The sequence below is a fragment of the Dermacentor albipictus genome, chromosome 9 (genome assembly GCF_038994185.2).
Source record: "Dermacentor albipictus isolate Rhodes 1998 colony chromosome 9, USDA_Dalb.pri_finalv2, whole genome shotgun sequence".
NCBI classification, from domain to species: Eukaryota; Metazoa; Arthropoda; class Arachnida; order Ixodida; family Ixodidae; genus Dermacentor; species Dermacentor albipictus.
Window position 1 is genome coordinate 18,712,893 of NC_091829.1, and position 22,958 is coordinate 18,735,850.

Genomic DNA, 22,958 nt, shown 5'->3' on the forward strand with positions numbered 1-22,958 from the left:
TTCTGGAGTTTTTCTTGGCACGATACACACGCTAAATCCGACACGCATATAAACCTACCTGAGATTCACACACTGGATCGTTGCACTCTGAATTTATTCTTTCACATGCATTGTTAACAAGGGACGCGTACGGGTCCCCAAGCTGCCAACTCGTTCTCCTCTCTCATTTTTCTTTCCTCTCGTTGTTTGGCGAGCGCTCGTTTACTTCTAAAAAAAGTGCTGCCACTCGCCACAATGCTCTTCGATTGCGACGTCGGACAATACCCGCCATTGCTTGCACATGAATTTCTCCTAATGATCAGAGAGCAGCAAAATGTGCGCAGTTCGTAATGCAGGCAGCCCAGTCTCACGGCGACCGGAAGGACACGCTCACGAGCTACCCCCCCCCCCCCCGCCCCCCACACACACACACAGCGACAATGAAACAAGCGTCTTCGATACGCGCGACCCGAGGTGATCGCGCCTCGATATGCAAATCTCTACTGCGACTGAATGTTCATTGCCACGCTAACGACTGTGTCGAGTTCACACGCATGTTGCAGTCGTATGTTCGCGATTTTTCTTTTTCCGGCCGCGACGTTCTCGATACTCGCCGGCTTCGCTCATTTGCATAGGGAACGAGCTAACCACATCAGTTAAGCCATCAAGCAAGCGTAGAGGAACAGGAACGGTCGTTCTTCGATCGACTTGAACATTATGACCGACTGTGGACGAACATTTTTGAAAAACTAGCTATTTCAGTAGTCCCCCCCCCCCCTTACCAACAACAACAACAATAATAATATCCCATACTTTGCAAATGAAAATAAATATGAGAAACTATACACTAAGAAATTTGAATTTCGAGCTCAGGCTTCAAAATATGCGTTTACAAATGAGACTCCAGCGGCTCTTCTATTTTCCCCTGAATCTTGCCTTCTTAATATTGCAAGGCTAACTACTTTGCTAAACATTCTTACATTTCACTTATGATCGGAATGTATTGCATTTTCATTATCTTTTTACTTTCCCATTGTCATCCAATTCGTTTCCTTTCATATACAAGCTTATGTCACTTTTTATACACAACAACAACAACAACAACAACAACAACAATCAAATCCACACATATATAAAATAATTTTCCTAACAAGTCTATTTAGTTTCATGGATTTTGGAGGATCCCTTTCAAAAGTGTTGGCCTGAACTTCACTCTTACAGTGGTCTTTAATATGGGTCCCACCACTCTGCTTTAGCGCCACGAACGTTTCTGGAACCATCTACAATTCCCCGAACAAGATAAAGATTTTATGCACAAGTTTAATCATTCCTTCTATTCGCATTTCCTTACTACGATATTTACCAATTATTATAAGAAACATACAATACATATCAGCGTAGGTCTTCCAATTTTTCAGTCACTTAACTTACTTTACATTCCACAATATTCTTAGATTCTTAACCTCACCTATACTCCCGTCCGTAACCGAGTTCCCAAAGTGAGTCCAACAACTTAGCAAATATGAACACGTCCTGGGTTTCGTCAAATCGAACACGCATTTACCCTGCCTTGTTTGATCGGCGAGGCGACCCCATCACGCACCCAGCAAGAACAACCCTGTTGTGTATGTCGACTCCCTCCGTATCACTCTTTTCGAAGACATTTCTTAACTACAGCAGCGTCGGAAACGTGGGAGTGACAGCCTCCGTGTGGAGATCAAACTCCAGCGTTTAGAGCAAACACTTTTCTTTCTAATCTGAGTTCTAATTGACGATCCCAATGTGCAGTCGAAGTTGCGCAACAGACGCGCGAAATCAATTTAGTGCTTACGCCGATAATTTCGCAATAGAGACGTTCTCATCGCATGCCACACCTTCAACACATACAAGTTCATCTTAAATACGTGTCTCGCGAGAGTCAGGCATCGATTCCTCCGCACCTGAGCTTTATTTACCACTGCTCCCTTTCAATCCTCTCAAGAACGTCTTCAAGAAGATTTCAAACAACAAAAACGGGCCCCGCGCTTCATAAACATGTCCTATAGACGTTTTCAAACAAGCAGAATGCACCCGACATTTCAGAAACGTCTTCTAGACGTTTTGAAACAAACAAAACGCGTTCGGCATTTCGAGGACGTCTTCTCGACGTCTTCAAACAAACAAGTGCGTGGGGCGTCGCTTAAACTTTCCACGGCCTAAACCTACGTTCAAACAAACGCACACCTGTCTTCGTCGTGGCGGTGATCCGTCGATCGAGTTCGAGAAACCAATCCCCGCGCGCTGAAGGCGACTTACGTCGAAAGACGACGACGTGTAGGCCGTAGCGATAAGAGCTGAGCGGGGGGGGGGGGGGGTGGGGGGGGGGTGAGGGGGTAGACGCGCGCGCGCGCTCACTCGCGTACCCAGTTTCACGCCAAGATAAGACTCGCGTATTAGTAATCCGCGCCGCGCGCAGCCCCCCGCGAACCGAGCTGTATGTAGCAACGCGCACACCCACCACCGCCGAGGCTGTAAGGAAGGCGGCATCCACCTCGTGACGTCGGTATATATACACTCCTAAGACATCGCGAACCGGAGGAGGAGACGTCTGCAAAAAAAGTGGAGAGTAGAGAGATATGACATAAGAGGAAAAAGAAATGAAATGAGACGGTGAGAGCAAAAGGTTTGGAAGGAGAGACGTTAGAATGAGGCGATCAATTCGCGAACGTCCCCCCCCCCCCCTTTTTTCAGATAAGCTGGTTTTCTTGCGGACGAAGAACGGGGTTTGCTTGACTCTCGGTTTTGCTGCGTTTGACGGGCAGAGCTGCCGCCAAAGGGACGGGGGCTATATAACACGACGTCTCATTAATATCGTGCAGCGTCGTGGAAGGCAGGCCAATGTCAGGCCGGCTTTGTAAAGCTGGTCTGACTCACGCGCTCTCGGCGTAGTTGAAGTGTACAGTATTTTTCATTCCTGTCTCAACTATGGCGTGGTAACTTCTAAACAGACTTTGGACCCTGCGGTATAACCATAGCGGTAACATTTGCTAAAGGCGCACGTATTAACGCGATAGCGTTAAGGGCCCTGTGGCGCACAAAAGCCTGGCGTCGGGGCCGGCGTTTCCGGTGCAGGAAGTAATCTCGAACCACGCATCCCGATCCCCGCAGGCCCTCCGCGCGGCGCATAGACGTTAATGAACTGATTGAATGTCTCAAAGCAAAATGCGCCAGAAAATTCATGAAGCACGACTTACGAACAACCTACAGACGTGATAGCGTCGGAATGTAATTTGAATATACGAGGAAACGTTATTCTGTTGAGTGGAAACTCTAACACAAAACCCCTTTTAAAGGACAGCGTTTGCCAGCTGCCGTCTGAAGTCCTTTTTAGTAGGAGCGGCGGGGCCCGCTCGGTTCCTTGCAGCACACACACACGCACACGCACACACACACACACACACACACACACACACACACACACACACACACACACACACACACACACACACACACACACACACACACACACAAAAGCTCGTCATGCATAGCGTTCGCCGCCAGCGGTTCCAGGTAAACATCAGGATTACATAAACTGCAGTTGCCGGGAAGCGTGAGAAGCACTTAGGGACCTTTGAATGCTCTCGCGTTCCCCTCTTAGAGGCGAAGCTTAAGCGTCCTCCAAAATTTTGTCATTATTTTGTGGTAACCTCTACACAGAATCTGAACATCAGTGTTGTTGAAGTGTTGGTGTCAATTTCTCGTAGAGTGTACGAGTTTACACCCATGTATTTGAAAGAAAATCCAAATAAAGAAAAATCGCGGAGGTAACAGCCAAAGGAACTGTTCTTGGATTGCCGCCGTCTGTCATCTGGCCGATCAGCACGGCCGGAGATGACGTTGTCCAAAATGGAGACGAAGTTTTCTTCGGTCGTCGTGGTTCAATAAACGATTGTGCTTGGTGGTCTTAGCTCGTATAACTGGTGCCTATAAACCCGACGCCCTGCAGCCCAAAAGCCCAGTCACTAATACAAAGCAGGATTTGCGCTATAATGATGGCTGAAAACCTGCAGCGGGGCCGATTTAGTTTTTCAGAGATCAGGTATACGTACGTCTTCGTGATCCCAGCGGTTAACATCACCTATGTAAAAGCAAGGTCCGCACACTCGAAGCACGACGTCAGACAAGTGAACCGACGTCACCAACGCCAAACACACCGCGACGGAATACGGCATATAGGGCCCATCTGACCCGGTTCTCGCTTTTCTGCGTTTAATAAGGCATAAGGGCTTCCGGTTCAAAATTGCGACCTACGTCACGGCTCGGTTCTCGCATTTCTTCAAAATTGCGACGTACGTCGGGGCTCGCAGCATGGAAGCTGTGCGTTTTCTACGATGTGAAAGCTTTACTGAGCATTTTGTTTGCCAGCAAGACGTATACAACTTGAAACGAGGAACTCAAAAAAAAAAAAAGAAGAACAAGCCCACGACGGGCGCTAATCGCGACCAGATTATCGCTTAAGATAGTCTACACTAGTCACATATGATCTCGACACTAACAAAAACAAACCCTACTTTCTCCGTTTATCTTCAATGAAAAAGTACAGAGACCTGCAATAAGACCCCATATCCGAAATTCGGATGACATCCGCTTCGTAAACGACCCTACCGTAAACACGTCAAGTGATCCAGTATGATTTCACAGGGGCTACGTAAATGCGCCTTCTATTGAACTGCTATGTAATGCCTCATTGAAGCCAGTTTGTTTTCCACAGGCCAACTAGTTAACCAAGTATAGTCATCCCTTCCGAATGAGATATCCGAGTCATTGATGGAAACGTTCCCTGCACGCGCTCAATCAAAAGCCTACTCTCGAAACGAGCCCCGGTTCGCGCAATGCTGCACAGATTTAAGCGCAAGATAAAAGGGAACTTTCCTTTTTTCCCTTTTTTGCAGTGGGAAAGGATGGCGCGAATAAGAAAATTTGACAACGGCGTCGGCCGGCAGTGAAGTCGTTGGCGCAGAGCCGGAGGATAAGAGCAGAACGCGCGAATCCGTTGGGGCTGGCGGCCGCGCTATCTCAGCTAACAAATCGCGCGCGCCCTGTGCTGCCGGTCCGATCGCGCCGGCGTCGAAAAAAGAAGAAAAAAAAACATCGAAGAAAGAAAGTAAGGAAAAGTAAGTGGCTGTTTTCGCTTTTACTCGACGAGGCTGCCGCAGGGCGAGCACCTTGAAGCCACGGCGGCGGGAACCAGCGTCGGCGTGTAAGGTTGAAAGGCGTATAGGCTCTCCAGGGCAGAGGGAAGAAGAAAAAAAAAAAAAGAAGGAACGCCAAGCGCACAGCAAAACAGGCAATGGCGATCCGTCGGGGGTTCGCGTCCGATAAAGGAGTTCCTCGCCAATCTCGAACATAAAGGGGCAACTTGAAGGAAGGGCATAGATTGGAAAGTGGGTGAGAGGTAGGAGGGGTGGGGGTTGGAGGAGAGGGAGGGGGGAAGCATACGTCCTTCGCGGGATTGGCTATGCACCAGTGGTGGCGGACGAGTGTTGCTGGCTGAAGTGGATGCACTTAGCAACATTGCGAAATCTGACAGAATGAAACAAGTCGCATTCACCACGTCTGTGACCACAGCCGCCGTGGGTTGGGTGAACGCCTGAATCGGAGATAAGTGGATATATAAAGATCTGTACGCATGCATGGACATCAGAACCGAAGCCCCTCGTACCATCTCTCTCTCTCTCTCTCTCTCTCTCTCTCTCTCGCTCTCTCGTATTTCTACTCGTGATTCACACAGAAGAAACGATCAAACACTTGCTAAAGCAAGTCTAGTAGTCTAAAGACTGGTGTTGAGGATTACTATGCAGAAGACAAAGGTGACGTTCAATAGCCCGGCATGGGAATAAGAATTGGAGATCGCCAGTCAGGCTCTAGGGTATGTACAGGAGTATATAGGTTTATCTAGGTAAATTACTCACAGGAGACCCTGGCCACGAGAAGGACACTTAGAGAGGAATAAAAACGGGTGGGAATGCATCCTGCAGGCACATACCAAATCCTGACTGGGAGCTTAGCGCTGCCACTGAAAAAAAAAAAAAAACACTAATCGTACAATCGTTGCATTCTACGGGCGCTAACATACGGGGCAGAAACTTAACAGAAAGAACGACTGCACAGCAAAGAAAAAAAAGTGGTGTCAGCGTAAAGTTAATAGACAGGAAGAGAACGAAATTCTAGTTTAAATTAAGAGAGAGAGAGAGAGAGAGAGAGAGAGAGAGAGAGAGAGAGAGCCAAACGCAAGAACGCGCGCTTAAAAAAAAAAAAGAGAGCGTGCTCAGTATCGCAGCCTGCGTAATGCAGGCCACACAGGGTCTTCAAGGTGGTGGTCCCAGCAATGAAGGACGAAGCGGGCCACGCGTTCGTTACCATTACTCCTGTTTTGCGCCGTCGACTCTGCGCCCTCGCCGGAACTCGCTCCTTTTGTCCGCGTCGAGAGCGCGTGGCTGCGTACAACGGTAAAAAGGGCCCGCAGGCCGACGCGCGTACATTGCACGCCGCTCGCCGACGGACCATTTGTCAGCTTCCACGTTCTCGCCATATACCATAAGGGAGCAAGGAGGGGGGGAGTGGAAGGTAAGAGAGGGCCGAAGAAAAACAACGGCACATACGCGGGTGTAATCCGCGCACCGCCATAACAGCGGTGCCTGCAGGTATACATGCCCCGTGGACGCCACCCGTACAGACGCGTGAACACACACACACACACGGGCACGAAAAACGCTGCGCTGTGCCACACACAAAAGAAAGAGTGAAGAAAGAAAGAAAGAAAGAAGGAAAGGAAGAAAGAAAGAGATCAAGAAAGAACGAAAGAAAGAAAGAAATGCGCGTAACGTCACAAAAAACAATAACGCGCCAGCGACGGCGGCTGCGCCGAAGAAGGCTGGCAACATACATCATGGTCGGGGATAAGAAATGGCGGGGCCGGAGGCTCGGCTGCCGCCATTTCTGTCGGTCTTTTGAGGGCCGTGTTGCTCGCGCGATGCCCGTTGTGAGTGCGCCAGCTTCGGCTTGTTTTACTTTTTTCTCCCCCATGTTTGCGGATATGTGTACCGCGGTAAACACGACACAGCGCCCCTCTTGCCTTCGGCACCGACCCGTCGTCTGCGGGGTCTCCTTGTTCGGCCTCCGAGAGCCATGTACGCTCTAATAGCCTCCCCTATACTTCCACGGGTGCGTACGCTGCGCGCGCCGTGTGGCCAGTTTGTGCACGAAGATGCTTGTACGAGGAAACCCTTTCCCGGCCTGCGCCGACTTGGAAAGCCGTTGCGGTAATTACTCTCGGCCACTAGCTGGCGCCCGAACTCGCCCATGTTAGGGCGCCTCGATGTCAGCGCCGCCTCCAGCCGTACGGAGTAGCGCGGATCGAGGCACCCAATAGCCCATGTTACAGCGGCTCGGTCTCGACTGACTCTCGGCCAGGAAGGCCCTCCCGAATCGTGCCAAACTAAGGAACGTTATAACTTTTCTCTGCTAACGTGTGGTTCCACTAGAAAATCCGCTTGCCGCAGAATTAACGAGGGAAGATTTATAACAGCCAGGTGGATGCGCATGAAAGGCAAGGAAAAAAAGAAGAGATGAAAAGAAGAAAAAGAAAACAAGATTCAGGTTCGCCACGAGGTAATACGGACAGAAGGCATCACTAGTGCCACTAAAGACAAAAATCAAACAAACTTCACGTACAGACGGCGGCGCTACCAAGTCAATGACTGCGCTAAGCCGCTTCAATGCCACAAACCCCGTCGCATAACATACTAGCGCCTGTAATATGACCGAACGAGTGTGCGCAAAGTGTGTCGTATCCAGCCTGCCTCATCGCTTAGTGTGTCCTCGCTAAGTTGTGTGGTGGTTTCTGTCGTCACCAGCGAGTGGGATTGCGCAGTTGTCAGAGTATCAGAATAGCCGAAATTCCGTTCTCATAAAAGACGTTCATCGTCGAAAACAGGTGGAAATCTGCCAATACACGAGTATCTCAAGGGGTTAATTGTACAGCCTTTATTAAAGTCACTCGCATTAAATAAATAAATAAATAAATAAATAAATAAATAAATAAACAAACAGCCTGGGCGAGATGATGTGGTCCCGGAACATTCCTATTGTATTTAAATTTGACTTTATAATATCCGTACACAGTAAACTTTTCGTTAGAACAAACAACAGCAACAGTCCCGATTAAAGTATCAAGATTTATTTCAGCCAACCAGACGCATTTATGGTGAACGTCCCTGCCTTCTCCTTTTCTTTCCCCCAGCCTCTATCGAATTGTATTGCCAAATCATGACCTCCTGGAACAATCGCAGGGCAAGAGCCCCCGCTGTATATGTAAAGGCTACCGATACACGGATTCAGATTGTTACAGTCTTCACTGAAGAGCTGGCATGCTTTCTACAACAAACTTTATATCAACCACGAAGATCGCGTGTCTGCGTTTTTGTCGTCGAATTATTTTGTAGCAATTTGTAAAGGTTACTGTACACAAACCGCTTGTAAAGTTGGATCACTGTTATTAAGCGGTAGACACGAAGCCAAAAGAGCAATTCGACATCACACCATCTAAAACGTTGACTCTATACGAAGTGTTCGGAGTGACTCCCCATAGAAGGAAAACTCCCGCTGCAGTGAACATTTTGGCCGTTCCCGACTGGCTCACAATAACGGCGTTCTCTACATCGTTATTTCATTCTTGCTCCGAAAGTCGAAAAGCCGCCTGGAAAAGAGCAGTTACGAGCCGCGAGAGATTAAAACCATTTCAATGAAGAACGGTCCAGGGGGCGCTGCTGAAGGGCAATGCCATAAAGACGGCGCGGAGCATACATCACGCCAGAAGAGGCGCGAGGCCGGCACCAGGGGGCGTTGGGGAGGAAGGGGGGGGGGGGGGGAGGGTTGAGGCGGGTTTGCGCGAACGTTATGAGTCGCGAGGGCCCGGACCCCGCACTTACAAGCCTGCCTTGCGGGGCCTAGCACGCCTCTTTTCTAACTTTCAAGCCGTACGAGGCAAGAAAAGTCTTGCCGGTTCTCGCCAGGAAGACACTGCAGCCACATACATATATAAGTACGCACACACTTGATCGGTGTCTCTCTTAAATACTTGAAGCGCCGCGGCCCAACTCTACGCTGTCCGGGAAAAAAAAAAGAAATGGGTGCAGGGAAGTGGAGGCTGCGAGTAGTTCCAAGGCGGTCTCTGGTTCGGAAACGAAAATGCTAGCGCGAGCTAGTTCCTGCAGCGCACTAAGCTCATGAATGTTTTAATACCTTCCAATCTAAACAATTGCCTAAGTACATTTAATCCCGTTATACTTAGGTTCCAGCAATAAGTGGAATATCTTTTTCAAGTATTTTCCCGCCATCTTAGGTGAAACGGCGTTCCACATAAAGCGGCAAAAAACGCACGGCGAATCACATATTCAAAATTTCTTTTTATATTTAAATTCACATAACAATACATACGTGGAAGTATATTCCAGTGAAATATCAACTGTGACTGGTACCACGGTCCGCACACCTGTACCTCTTATCTGGAACATTCTTCCACACACCTGTTACTGGAACCGCGTTTAAGTGTGTGGGACATCGTTCCATACACATAATCATGAATTGCCTGCAGTTCTTCACCGCCACCACGATGTGACAATATTCACGGGTTAATTGCTCCGGAAATCCGCATAAAACCGAATACAGGCCATCCAAGGCGGGGGAACTACGTTTTCATGCGCACTTGCGAGACGCGGCCTTGGCGCACTCCGCGGTTTCAGCATCAGCGCCAGTGCTGCACGGTTTTCACGAAGTCGCGCGTATATGTAGTCTATCACACTTGCACGCTATGAACCCACCCGCTTCTGCCGACTTGGTAAGGGTGGCGTATCTCGACGCCGACGTCGAGTGGATAGATAGCCCGTCGACGGGATGGCCGGGAGAGCCTTGGGGGACCGAGGGAAGACCTTCTCACGTCTCTTCCTGCGGTACAGCGGCAGGCACCGAAGGGGATGGGGAGGGGGGGAGGAGAAGGACGTGGGGACGTCGTGAAAACGAGCTTTTGACTCATTCCGGACGCGGTTACACGCCATAACTTTTGGCTTCCCCATTTCGCCCGAACCGCCAACCGCCGCCATCCCCTCAACGCCATTCCCATAAGGCACGCGCCCCCGTCGTTTTCTATGGGCGCCGAGGCACCCCGATCCAAGAAACGGTTTCGCCCTACGGCTACCGCATTTCGCTGATCTCGTGTGTGTGTACAGGCGACGCGGTCGCACTCGTTATCTCAGCATTGACAAATAGGGAGACTACGTCGGGGAGAATACGGACGATATTGCTTAATTTATTTGTCTAGCAATTACGAAACTATATTTTTTTTTTGCAAAGTCTAAACGGGACATTTGACACACTTGGACCCTTGAATGTCCGGGATCTGGATGGCGTTCCACTAGGAAAATTTTCATGTATGTGACCTTCATTATTTGCATTTATATGTTAAAACGAGCAGCCGGCGCCAACCGAATGCGCCGACCTCTCTTCGGAATCACGTAGTATTAAAGAAAAGAAGAAGCGTTTAGAGCCTTCGTACGGGATACAGGCCACAGTAAGACTAAAAAATTTGGCAGCCATTCTACTCTGTGAAGGTAGATGACCAGCGAAGTTGTGTAGATGTATTTGTAGATGTACAACACAGAGATACATAAATATTCTAGCGTTGTTTATTGTTTCACTCAAGTTACATTAGCTTTGCGGTCACTTTTATAGACGACCAAAGAAGGTTCGGGGACGACGATGGACAGGTTCTCGGCGAAGGTCAAGCCCAAACACGAGCGCCTCGCGGTTATTGGCACCTTGGGATCACTGTAGCACTGCAGCCCGAACCGTTCGAGCATAAACGAGCGCAGCCAATTGCCATCTGCCCGCGACACGTCCCCGTTGAAGTCGCCAACGACGAGTAGTTGAGTTTGATTGTCATCGGCCGGATCGAGCAGCCATCCAAGGACGTCGTTCATAAAGTCTTCTACGTCGCGCTTGGATGAGGCAGGTCGAACGTACACGGTGGCAACGGCCGGTCCCGTCGGCGGTCTTCACGGCACACACGTCAGCACCAAAACGCCGCGCTTTTATAGTTCTTGGGTGGCGGACAACACGTCGCACGTCCCAACGGAGGCGGCTACGTCGTTCCTGACGTATACGGCGACTTCACCAGCTCGCGAGTAGACTCGGCGGGCACACGAGACGCCGGTGTAACCGTCGTGTTGAACGACGAAATTGGGCCGCGTCTCGGAGAGACACGAGAGGGATACCCGTCCGAGAAGGGCGTCGTGGACCACGTCCGCCGCGTCCAGACGCGGCAACCTGACGTTGAGAGCCGCCAGCGAGAAGGTGTACTGCGGGTCGGCGAGTCTTCGTGTGGTTCATTCCACTCTGGTGCATTGGCGTGCAAGTGGGCGGAGCATCCTTGCAGCATCTGTCCTTCAGACAGCGGGGTTGATAGGCGGTCGTCATCTATATGAGCTGAACGAGCAGCTTGATAGGGAAGTTCGCTACCGACGATGCACCACAGTGGCTAGGTAGCCGCGGAAAAGTTATTCCATGTCCTTTCTCAGTCAGGTTGCGTATGGCCTCTGTGATTTCGAACACCAACTGTTCGTGCCGACCTCATAAATGTTCGAGTACCCATATCTATATACGAGTATGTCCCATTATATAGTGAAGAGGAACACACGTACATTGTGTATACGCGATCCCATCATGCGGTGTACCTACATGACATTTTCGTGCACGCTGGACAACAACTACGAAGAGAAGTTTATTGACGCACTAAGCATAATAACAGCACGGGTGACCGCACTTTGCAACAACTTACCGGTAATAGAAAATGCTGCGTCACTTCCACAATGCCAATGAGCATCATAAGTTGGGGTCACTCACCAACGCCTTGCCACTGAATAAGCATAACCAACAAGCAACTGGCGTTCTTCAATATAAAAGAAACAACGCAGCAATCTGGAACAAGTAAAGAAACAAACACTGGATATTACGTGAAGGGCACAGTAGGACGCAGAGTTCAGGGCTAGCTAGCATGTGTTGCAGTAGTGTCTTTACACATAGCCTTTATATTACTTACTCAATTTCACAATGCGTTCTGTTCTCTTTTGGATATTTTTTTCCCCATTTACCGACAGTCTGTTAAATGGCGGCGCCGTTTCAAGGAAAAAATGCGGACGAGAAACAATACAGAGTATAAGCAAAAACGAAAAAAAAGAAGAGAATATGAAGAAGAAAAAGAAGCAGGCAGATAAATGGAAAACAAAGCTTGTGGACATGAGCTTCGTTCTCGAACTACACCTAGCTTCCTCTCGCTGCCTTTCAATACGTACCGAAGACAAATGAAAGTAAACGGGCAGTAAACATAGCTACAACAGGCATCGCGTCTATGCCGAAGCGAAATCGGCCCCAATCTCCAAGAAAAGATAAATAAAACACAACGTGAAAAGGCAAGTATCCAAGCAGCTCACAGAAAAGGAACGCAGCAAGGATTCTCGACGTGTGTGTACAGCGTAGTATCTTTCATTAACCTCTAGGCAGCGGCGAAAGAGACCCGGGTCCGGGAAATAGAAAACGGAGGTGGGGGGGGGGGGGAGGGGGGTTGCTTCGCACGCGCCGATGACCGGAGGGTCGTGTGACGGGACTGCTGAAGGGAGAGACCGGCCCTCCATCATTGCGCTGTAATCACAGGACATCAAAATTTCCCGGCACGTTCGGGGGGAGACATTTTCTCCGGCGCAGCGGCCGCACCGGGCAGCACAGGACCTCGGTGGGTGTCGCGAGGAGCGCGGAGGCGTTCCGGTTTCGCTCGACGTACTCTTCTTCGCCGCCGAAAAGCCGCGTCTCTTTCCCGCTTAAAGACGCCGCGCGACCCTTCCGATATTGTCACATTCGCGTGTCCTTACCTAGCCCCTGCAAGAGAATAAGGGCAAAGCCTTCTTTCGTTTTTTGTTTTTTTAAAACGAAAGCTTTACTGGCCGCTAACTTGCGATTTCGCCGTGGCGGTGTTCCGAGGAGGCACATGACGTCACAACACGCGCCTCTCCGCGGATATTTCTCTCTCTCTCTCTCTCGCTCCGTAGTCACTACTGCGCATGCGCCGCTAGTAGCACCGAGCCTCAGGTGTTCCGCCGCTGCGCAGCGCCGCGCCTTACCGCCACCGCCGTTTGGTATGACGTCACATCGCGTTCCTCGTCGTTGCGCTCGCCTCCGCTCGCTTCGCCAGCTGCGTCCGTCGCATGCCTGATAACATGTCGGAGGATTGAAAAGGAGAGATCGCGTGCGCCGCAACCACAGTTGAGGCGGCAGTATGGACAGCGACAATTCTGATAAGCAGGAGGAGGCCTGGAATCGACATCGTAACGAGATGAAGAGGAAACGAATCGCCGAGGAAACAGACGAACAGCGCGCCGAACGACTGGATAAACACCGCAACATAGCTAGACAACTAGACCAACCTGGACTGGCAATCAAGATTAAGCGAGGCTTAGCTTTCGCTACGTATATCCTGGCATAGCCAAGCTAAGTCACTGCCAATATTTTTATACGGCACGATTTATACGATAATGTTGGAAATCGTCAGTCCGTCCATCTGTCTTAAAATACTGCTGCCCCGTATGGGGCCATATTAGGAGTGATTAATGCAGCGTAGGTGAGAGCAAATAACATAAGACATGAAATAAACGCTGAGCGATATCGTGTCAACTGAAGAAATAATACTTAAGGCGTGTTAGACGCTTCTACTGATTTGTTGAGGGGTGGAAAAAGATGTTGAATTGCAATTTACTCAACGTCACACGTCTGACTCCGGCGTCAAAAGCGGTTCTACCTTCCGCGCTGAATGCTAAATATAATATTGCGGCAGGTGTTCAGTCATACACTCACCGACGCATTTACAGATGTATTGGCGACTCCTTATATACTTTGATTTATCGTAAAAAAATATTTCTGTAGATATGAGGCATATGCTGGAATCCACGTGAAGTGAAGCTTTGGTGAAGTGGTTAAGTAAATGCTATGTGAAACACACAAGTGTTTTTACAGCAATCCCACGCAACGAGTAATCTTATGCAATTTTAAGCACCGAGTACCGAAATTTATGTGTGGTGTGAAGTTTTGGGAAATTAATTGTTGTTCTACATAGTCGGTACGTGTTAGCGGTTTTTATATCAGGTTTAGAACTGCGTACATCGATTGGGGTATGTTTCACACACTATTGTAATCTATAGCCCACGGGACGACTACAGGCAGTCTGTCGGCTCTGGGAATACCGACCATAGTGAACTTCGCAAAGAAAACGTAGAGGCCAAATAAAGTTGGCGGAAGAAATATTCCGCTAAAGCCAAGCATACGGCTTCACTGCAGCTTCTACATCAGTGCACGCCTTTCTCCGACACCGAAGTTCACAGTAGCGAAGCTAAGAAAAAGCACTGAAGACGGCAGCAAGAAATAACAGCGCAGAAGCAGCTCCTGCCTGCTGCTGCTGCAACCAGCGTAGTGGATACCGCGAGACGAATGCCGGTGACCGAGTGCTCCTGTCAGCCCGATGAGCGCTGGACTTGTCGGCCAATCGGATTAGGGCTAGAGCCCCGAGATTCGGCCAAGATCGCTCCGGGCAGCCCTTCGCTCTGCTCGCTAATGACTAGCACCGACCCCGGGCGCAAGACGAGGCGGGGTAGAACCCCGGCGAGCGAGCAGAACACGCGTGGGCCTGCTTGCAGGATGCGCTGCCGCTTTGCCTGCAGCGCCGCCTTCTGCGACTGCGACGCCCCCTAGCGGCTACCACAGGCGCGTGGCGCAGCAGAACAGCATCAACCCTTTGCAGGAAAGAAGACGAAGAGAGAGAGAGAGAGAGAGAGAGAGAGAGAGAGAGAGGCAAGGTCAGAAGGTCCGTCAGACGAGCGTACGGTTTGCTATCCCCCACCCCCAACGGTGTTAAGGAAAGGGAAATAGAAAGGTGAATAGAGAGTGAACGAACATGCATGTCCGAAGGAAGATGCACATGGTGATATACGGGGCTTTATGACGCAAGGGTATGGCCGAATCGCGACAAGAAACGGTGATGAGCAGTCAATGGGTCGATGAATCACAGAGGGCACGGCTATACGGCAACGTAAGCGTACATAGTCGCCTGAAATCAGTCGCTGGATGAGTGCGCAAAACATATATATTCATGAAATTTAGAACAAATTGCTGAAGCAGGGAGTGCTACGGACATTGATGATGCACACGGGGACTATAAACCAGCGCCAAAACGGGCACAGTGCGCATGACGGGGACAGAGAAGACAAACAGAGCGCGGTGTGCGTCTATCTTTTCCTGTTCCCGTCTTCCGCGCCGCGTCAGTTTTGTCAAGAATCAGGCTACAAAACTAGCCCGAGCCTCTGCCCTTTTCTGTCGTAAACCAATGTTGGTAACTTACCAACGAAGTCGCTAAATTTAGCGCGTTTTTAGTCAGCTTGACGAAAACTTTGTGCCTTTGTCGAACGGTCGTCCATGGAAACGGGCGCGGTATATCCATTGCATGTTTATTGTTATTTTCGTTCTGTCACTTTATTATTTTCGTTCTGTCACTTTATCACTGCCTCGAGGGCAACAACGCTGAGGAAGCAAAAAGGAAAAAAAAGATACCATCGCAAGAGAGAGAGAGAGAGGTAGGGCGCCACAACAATCGGAAGGCGCGGCCCCAAAGGAACTTCGTGCAGTGCGGTTAGCCTACACGTCGTGCTAAACCAATCTGGAAGCAAAACCAGGGGGGGGCAGGGCTCATAAGCATACATACTACACTCATCCCGCGCTCGACGCCTGTTTAACGGGAGCTTCGCAGAAGCATCAACGGCGCACATATACTGAATTGGGTTAACTAACTACGTCACACGAGACGCGCGGAAGACGCGGGCAGCGCAATGTATAATGCAGTCTTGAAGGGGACACCTAACTTGCATGTACTGAAACCAATGCAACTGGCAGCAGGGTCGACGCCGGCCAACGACCTTGCGAGAAGTCGCGCATGAGTTATCAGCTGTGTTTCAACAGAAAGTCGATTGAAGTAAGAAAACTGCCGCAAAGGCAACATAATTTTGACAGCCTTTGACTGGGCAGCGGCAGCAGTTCGATGGGCACGGAATGCTGGAGCATTCGTTTAACGACGTTCGGGTGCACGTTAAATAACACGACTGGGCGAGAACTGAGCCGGAGACAACACCACGTCTCGCAAAGCCCTCCGCCTTGAGCTAGGACGACAAATTTAATCAATAAATGAACATTACCTCACTGTTATCGGAAGAACAAGTCGGCGATAAGAAACGTGTTATGCGCTTACCTATTCGCAGAAAGAAAAAAAGTCAGCGGGCCTTGGTGCCATGCATTCACTTCAATCGATTGTGTAATACGTGGGCGTAATATTCTAAAAGCGTGCACTATTGTATCGACAAGTACCTGCATCGATTGATCCTGTTCTTCATTTTTTTCCTAACCCTGAAACGCACGGATAAAGTAAAGTCACTTGCATTAGAAATCAACTTGCTGTAACTGCTAATGCCAAGTATGTCTCGTGTTTTATACTCAATCCCTCACGAAGACCTTGATTAGGCTAACTTGCATTGTATGATGTCATTGTAGAAAAGCCATCCTAGCTTCGTCGCAAGCTTTACTGTTTAACTGCTTCACAGAGCTCGATCAGAGCTATTCTTAGCTCACACGACCGGCCCTTATAAGAATCGTGCATGTTATTCTACTGCAACTCAACAGAATGCGTACTGAAGACACAAAAGGAAAGTCAATAGAAAGACCACGTATTTTTGATGCCGACCTTTAAATGGGAGTATTCGTTGCTCAGCGGCTGGCACAACCCGTACATACCTTTGGTTACGCTGAACAGAACTATATGAAACGAAGTATAGCTCCTCACGTGAGAAAAAAAAAGAGAGACCTATTACGTGCGCAAGGAAGAATAAAAAAAAAAAAGGAAGATCAAAACATGGGCATGAACAATTGTGCAGTGGCAGCTCATATTTCTCTGGGAACACGTCCATTTTTCTCGGAACAACGATTTCTGTCGGGGCCCGCAAATTGTGTGTATATACCAACCACGACTAGGAAAACGGGAGGCTTCACTGCATAACGCCGGCTTGCGCAAATCGTGTTTCCGTGTACATTTGAAAAAAAAAAAAAAAACCCGCCATCACATTAGGCGCGCGGTTTACCTTCGAAGAGTTTTACAGCCCCGTAGCTTCAGTGCCGCTTGAGCGCGGTCCGAATTTGCTTAGAACAGGCGAAAGGGGTAGCCTGATATACCGCAACTGAAAAGGAGCAGTACCGAAAGAACGAGACCATGCGAGATATGTCGAAGAAACGGGCAAACACAATGCAATATCCCGGGCGAGCGAAGTCACTTAACATGATTGAAGCGAACATATGCTAAACAATAGATTGCGATAGCCATATTCAGCGCTAACTTGATCTGACCTACCGAGGAAGGAGAGGGGGGCGGAGGGGGGGGGGGTGTTATAGGCTATGGCGTGATCCAGCAGCTGTTCATGAGGTGAAGGGTTCGATTTCCAGTCGGTGGCATTACATCAATGGGGACGAAACGTAAAAAAAAGAAAAGAAAGAAATGACACTCACGCACTCGGCTTAATAGGTACACGTTAAGAAAACGCCATAGTCGGTGACAAAATAAGCATAAAAAAGGTTATGTGTGCGCTGTTCAACTCAAAACCAATTTGCATAGATCACAAGGAAATTTATTCACCCGTATGCGCGCACACAACTGTGGTATATGTATCAATACCAGTGCATACACTGAGTACAATGTAACGTATCGCACGTGTAATACATCGTACTGCATATAAACAATAACGAAGAAGCAAACAAAGCCGTAAATTCTGTCTTCATGATACTGGCTTTCCCCACTTCCACTTCTGAAACCCTATTACAATGTACATCCGAAAAACATTACTGCAAGCCTTGTAATTCATGACACTGCGCCAGCCGATTATCATCACTCATTTCTATAGCATCAAGCGGTTTTGCGCGTTTAAAACGTCCGTCTTCCCCGTACAGATCTGGCTTTGTGTCACAGGTTTTTGGTTGAGGCCTGAACATCTTAGCAAGCTTTATAAGTGATACTGACGACCCGGCTCAGCCGAATATTATATTTTCCCTTGAAGCAACGAGCTTTTGTTCTGCAGTTAGCTCAACCTTTACATTAGCAAAGTTATTTAACGGACTTTCAGTTGGTTCGGTTTATCTTTCAGTGGTGGAAAGGAAATGCACTGCGTTTTTTGTAAGTGGAGTTCGTACGGCATTCTGAGGTTGTCGCCGATTATGGGTGATCAAAATTAATGCGGAGCCCTTTACTACTGCGTCCCTCATTAACCACTGTGCAGTTTCGGGTCGTTAAAGCCCACAATTAATTCAGATTCTTTTTAGTTCCCAGCACGCACACCCTAAAAGAATCGGTATACACTGTAAAATAATTTACGCTTTTAAAAGTGAAAAAGGGTGTAAATGCGTCTATAACTCACACCCTTAGGTGCGAGTTATAGACACATTTACACCTTTTTCACTTTTAAGGGTGTAAATTATTGTACAGTGTAGCCCCTTGAGTTTTGTCGTTTTGCTGACATTTACAAAATCGCGCTCACCCGCCAAACGCTCGCGCGAGTTTAGTTACCGCACGGAAATTCGAATATTTAAAGAAAGCACGAACTGGGCCAGTGTGCGGCCCTAAAGAGCCCTATACATTCTAATTTTCCTACATTAAAAAAGATTCAGAGTAATACAAATGAAAATGCAGAACGCACAGCCTGGAGCAATATATTGCCTTGGCAGTTCTCTTAGACCTCTTCCTCTTAGCGCCTGATTTCAATCTGAATTCAACATTTCTAATGCATCTACTTTTGCTGCAGGACCCCACGCCACAGTACAATAACATAGGTCTCCAGATAGCTTTGGCAAACTAGGCCATCTATGCAGCAACACGTACAGAGGCATTAACCGCTCTGTAGCTTCATGAACGTTTTACACTGCCGTGGTGCTGATGTAAAAATCGATACATTTTGCCCTAGTCCATTGCGACCCCGCCTCTGTTACACAACATCGCATTTATTATCTTCAGGAGTGCTAATTATCTAGCGTTTTTTTTTAATGTTCCGTTCATCAAAACAGCTAAAGGTGAGATAAGGTAAGGTAACACTAGTAAATAGTTTCTAAGTGCTGACTGTTAGTCACCCCGTCACCTAATCTTGGATTCATTATGCATACGCTTCATTAAGTAGCGCACAGCGATGACTCTACAGTTGCGTAATGTTGCAACCGACCATTTACAAATTACGCAAGCTCCATCTTCACGCGACACTCGACTAAACACGTACATCGCCACGAGTACAAGAGCGAAAGTGATAAGGCCTGCAGAAAAACGAGGGGAAAAAGGCGAAGTAGGGGCTTCGTGCTGATGTGCGGGAGGAGGGAGGATTTGGGGGATGAAAGGAGCCAGAATCTCACCGAGCACGAGTTTTGCGGAGGGGAAAAAATGACGTCGAGTAGCTGTCACCGAGAGCGTCGCCTATACGACAACGTGGCTTCCTCAAAAACGAAAAGGCAGCTGTGGAAAAAAAGATGAAGAAACGGGAAGGAGGCATCGCTGAAAGACGTTTAAAGGGGAGTCGAGGGAAGTCGAGTGATAAATTAGGCTTGTCAAAAGAGATGAAAACTATGAAGAGGAAGCGAATCATTGGGGAAATATGGGAGAGGGGTTTCTTTTCCCGGTAGCACACTATGTACAAACGCCACTCTGGCTCTTTTCTCCCCTTTTCCCCTAGGCTTCCCCCTTTTTTCCTTATACCTCGGGGTTCGGCTCGGCTTTGAGACAGAGGAGGCTGTCGTAAGACGACGGTTGCGAGAGGAAAAAAATGAACGATATTTGAAAGGAAGAGGATATATTACGAAAAATGAAACACAATCTTGAACAGAGCGAGTACATGCGATAGGACAGCAGCGAAAAGATGTGCAGCTCGGAAAACGAGCGCCAGGAGCAACGTCGGATGAAAATCCTCACGCGTGTAAAAGAGAGGATCGAAAAACTCGACTTCCTGAAAAAAAAAAGAAGAGTGAAGCTGTTGCAGCGGGCGAGAGATGAGAAAGCTGTAAGGAAATTGGAAAATGAGAGTTCTTTCGTGGAAAAGGCAGATATGAGGATCCAAAAGTTGGCTTTTTTTTTGCCCGTTTTGCTCCACCTAGCTACTTGGTCATTGCTTGTAAGGCCGTGCCAAGAGCATCGAGAAGCGTTTTCGTTTTTCTGTTTTCCGGATCCCTTTAAGAAAGTGCAAACTCACGGTGAAGTAAGCGTTGACGCTCGAAATACTTTTTCTATTTCTATACGAAATAGAAAGAGGCAAGCACGAAACGTAAAAAAAAGGAACAGCTACTTGGATGTAATTTAAGACGACGGAGCAATAATTTCTGGAGCTTTCGTCGTCTGCTCGGTTCGGTTCGTCACTCGCGACACGAGTTTCGTACCTTGTCGTCTGCTCCCGTTTTATAGAGACAGACGGCACACTGTAACTCACAGGTAAGGAAGCGTTTTTTTTTATTTTTAGTGCGATACTGTGTCACAGAGACGAAATTGGCATGCCGGTTGACTGAACCTCTCGTTTGGAGACGAGATACCGGAAGGCACACAACTTCTTCAGAGAGAGAGAGAGAGAGAGGGAGAATGATATGTGCAGATATTATTGATAAGCAGGAGATGTTACTCTGGCTTCTCTCCTGACATTTCACTCTAGGTCCCGAGTGATATATATCATACACTGCAGTACACAGTGATAACACGACACAGAAGAGCAAAAAAAAAAAAGGCACACACATACAAAATAACGCTATTTGCAAAGTCTCGTTAAGGTCTGACGACCGTGGGAACTTGTTTTATCATTCACTTTTTATCATTCGATACCTTTGCTACTGAGTTGTGTCTGTCAAATCCCGAATGAAGAATTGCAGAAACAGTGTTCCTACATATTAGTGGATCCCCAAACACCGTGAAAACACGTCTCCTTAAACCTTACATCACGAGGTACAGAGTGTCTTGATTCGGGTATGGATGCGCCGCGCGCACATGGGGTATCGCGCCAGACGGAACACAACCGTTAAATGACGTTGACGTCACATAACGGGAAATGTACCGTGCTGTACAGATTGTGACGCCCTGTGTTGGTTACGCTCGATAACTATCACGCGTTGACGAGAGCAGGAAGACAGAACGCGATTTTCACTGGAAATGTGTTAAGGCATTGCGACCAGAAACGTTGGCGTTAGAATAGGCACATTATTGTATTGCAGGCGTCCTATACCTAAGAAAAAGCAGAATGTAAAACGAAGCTGAGTTGGTAACTAAATGTCGCCTTCCGCGCAGTTCAGAAAGTGTTCCGCAGTGCAGTGTTACGTAACTCTTACACGTCAATAAAGTTTGCATAGCCACGTGCCATTTTTATAAATAAAGCGTTTTCTTAAGGGAAAGCTTTAGCGCGGCACCAGTTGAGATTTCCCTGTGTATTAAAGAACATGCAGAACGCATAAATGCTCTTATTAGACAGACGCAGGACAGATTTGAATGAAAATTTGTTGCATATGAGAAATAAATGCTAGCAACTGTAGGAAGCAGATATTTGATTCGTTCGTGCCTCGTACATTTTTTTTTCAGAAATTGTTGAAAATCATCAAGTTAAAGCAAGTGAAGCACGGAGGTTACAAATCACTAACTTCACCGAAAACAGATGTCACTTGTCCAGTCGTCTGCAATGTTCGCCATGTTCAGTGCATTAGGTCTGATAAATCATTGTTCTTCAGAAATCAGGCCACTATGAGAAGGTGTGGAATTGGGACGTATTGGGGAAAAAGGGCACGAGGGAGGAAGGCATGATCGTTCTGAATTTTCTTTCTGGACGCCCACACTACAGTTGAACCCAGGCTTGTAGGCTTGTAGTCCTACATGAAAAGTCGGTGCCATGACCACTCGGCGTGCATCTTTCATCACATAAGTAGTGGAAATTAAGATGTTAATACACATAACACGAAGCGCTCGAAATGTGACACTCACCTTCACAGCGGAAGAGTCATGGCGCAGTCGCAATGAAGGATACGGCAGCCGTTCATCCACGAAAAACACTGCGAAAAAAAAAAGGGAGGAAGAAAATGAGGCTTGCGAGAATGACTGCGCATTTTCGTGTTAATCCGCCTGCAAGGTACAAGAAAGCGCTGTTCGGGAGTGATTCAATGCTCTGGGTAGGGGGGGAGGGGGGTTACATTGCAGCGAGAACAGAGAACAGAGTCGCGACCTTGGAGCGATGCCTTCCCACTCGATTCTATGCCACTGTTATGCGCCACTGACGGCCGCCTAATCCCACTGAAGCTGCTGGAGGAGCGTCGCTCTGACCACCGACAAAGCGCGAAAAGCACGAAAAGGAATAGCATCGGAGAAGGCATCGCTACAAAATCGTGGCCCAGAAAACTAGCTGAAAAATTACGCAGATCCAATGCACACGTTAGAATCAACGTGAAGCGAAGCTTAACTCAAGTGAATAACTAAATACTATAAAGCCAACGGCAATACGTTTGTGCTTGCTGTCATCCCTACGAAACGTCTAATCGTTCAGAATGTTTATATTCTGGCACCGCAACGGTCAAAAATTTATTTTCATGCTATTCCTATTCTTATGCACTGCGGAACTCGCAAGCTGTGTTGAAATGCGAGCACCAAACCAGGTGCATGTGCAGTGTGAGACGTGAACGCAATGTTTACGCAATGATATTTCGAGGGGTTTATGGGTTCTGTACCTTTTGTGTCATATTGGGGTGTAACCGGTTGAAGCTTTAGAATAATTTTGATTACCTGACAGGTTCATTGAACGTAAGCAGGGTAGGCGGTG

General features: G+C 48.2%; 1 protein-coding gene across 5 annotated transcripts in view; it reads right to left on the bottom strand.

Annotated features, from left to right (window-relative positions):
- LOC139049761 (latrophilin Cirl-like) overlaps window positions 1-22,958 on the bottom strand; it is a 1,359,947-nt gene that overhangs the window by 309,248 nt on the left and 1,027,741 nt on the right. For 4 of the 5 annotated variants that reach the window (XM_070525564.1, XM_070525567.1, XM_070525565.1 and 1 more), the window contains 2 exons: window positions 22,130-22,197; window positions 11,852-11,991 (listed from right to left, as the gene is read on the bottom strand). In XM_070525564.1, coding sequence (XP_070381665.1) covers window positions 11,852-11,899 — 48 coding nt within the window. In that variant the 5' untranslated portion in view covers window positions 11,900-11,991; window positions 22,130-22,197. The remainder of the gene's footprint in view (window positions 1-11,851; window positions 11,992-22,129; window positions 22,198-22,958) is intronic. The other variant, XM_070525566.1, reaches the window with a different exon arrangement.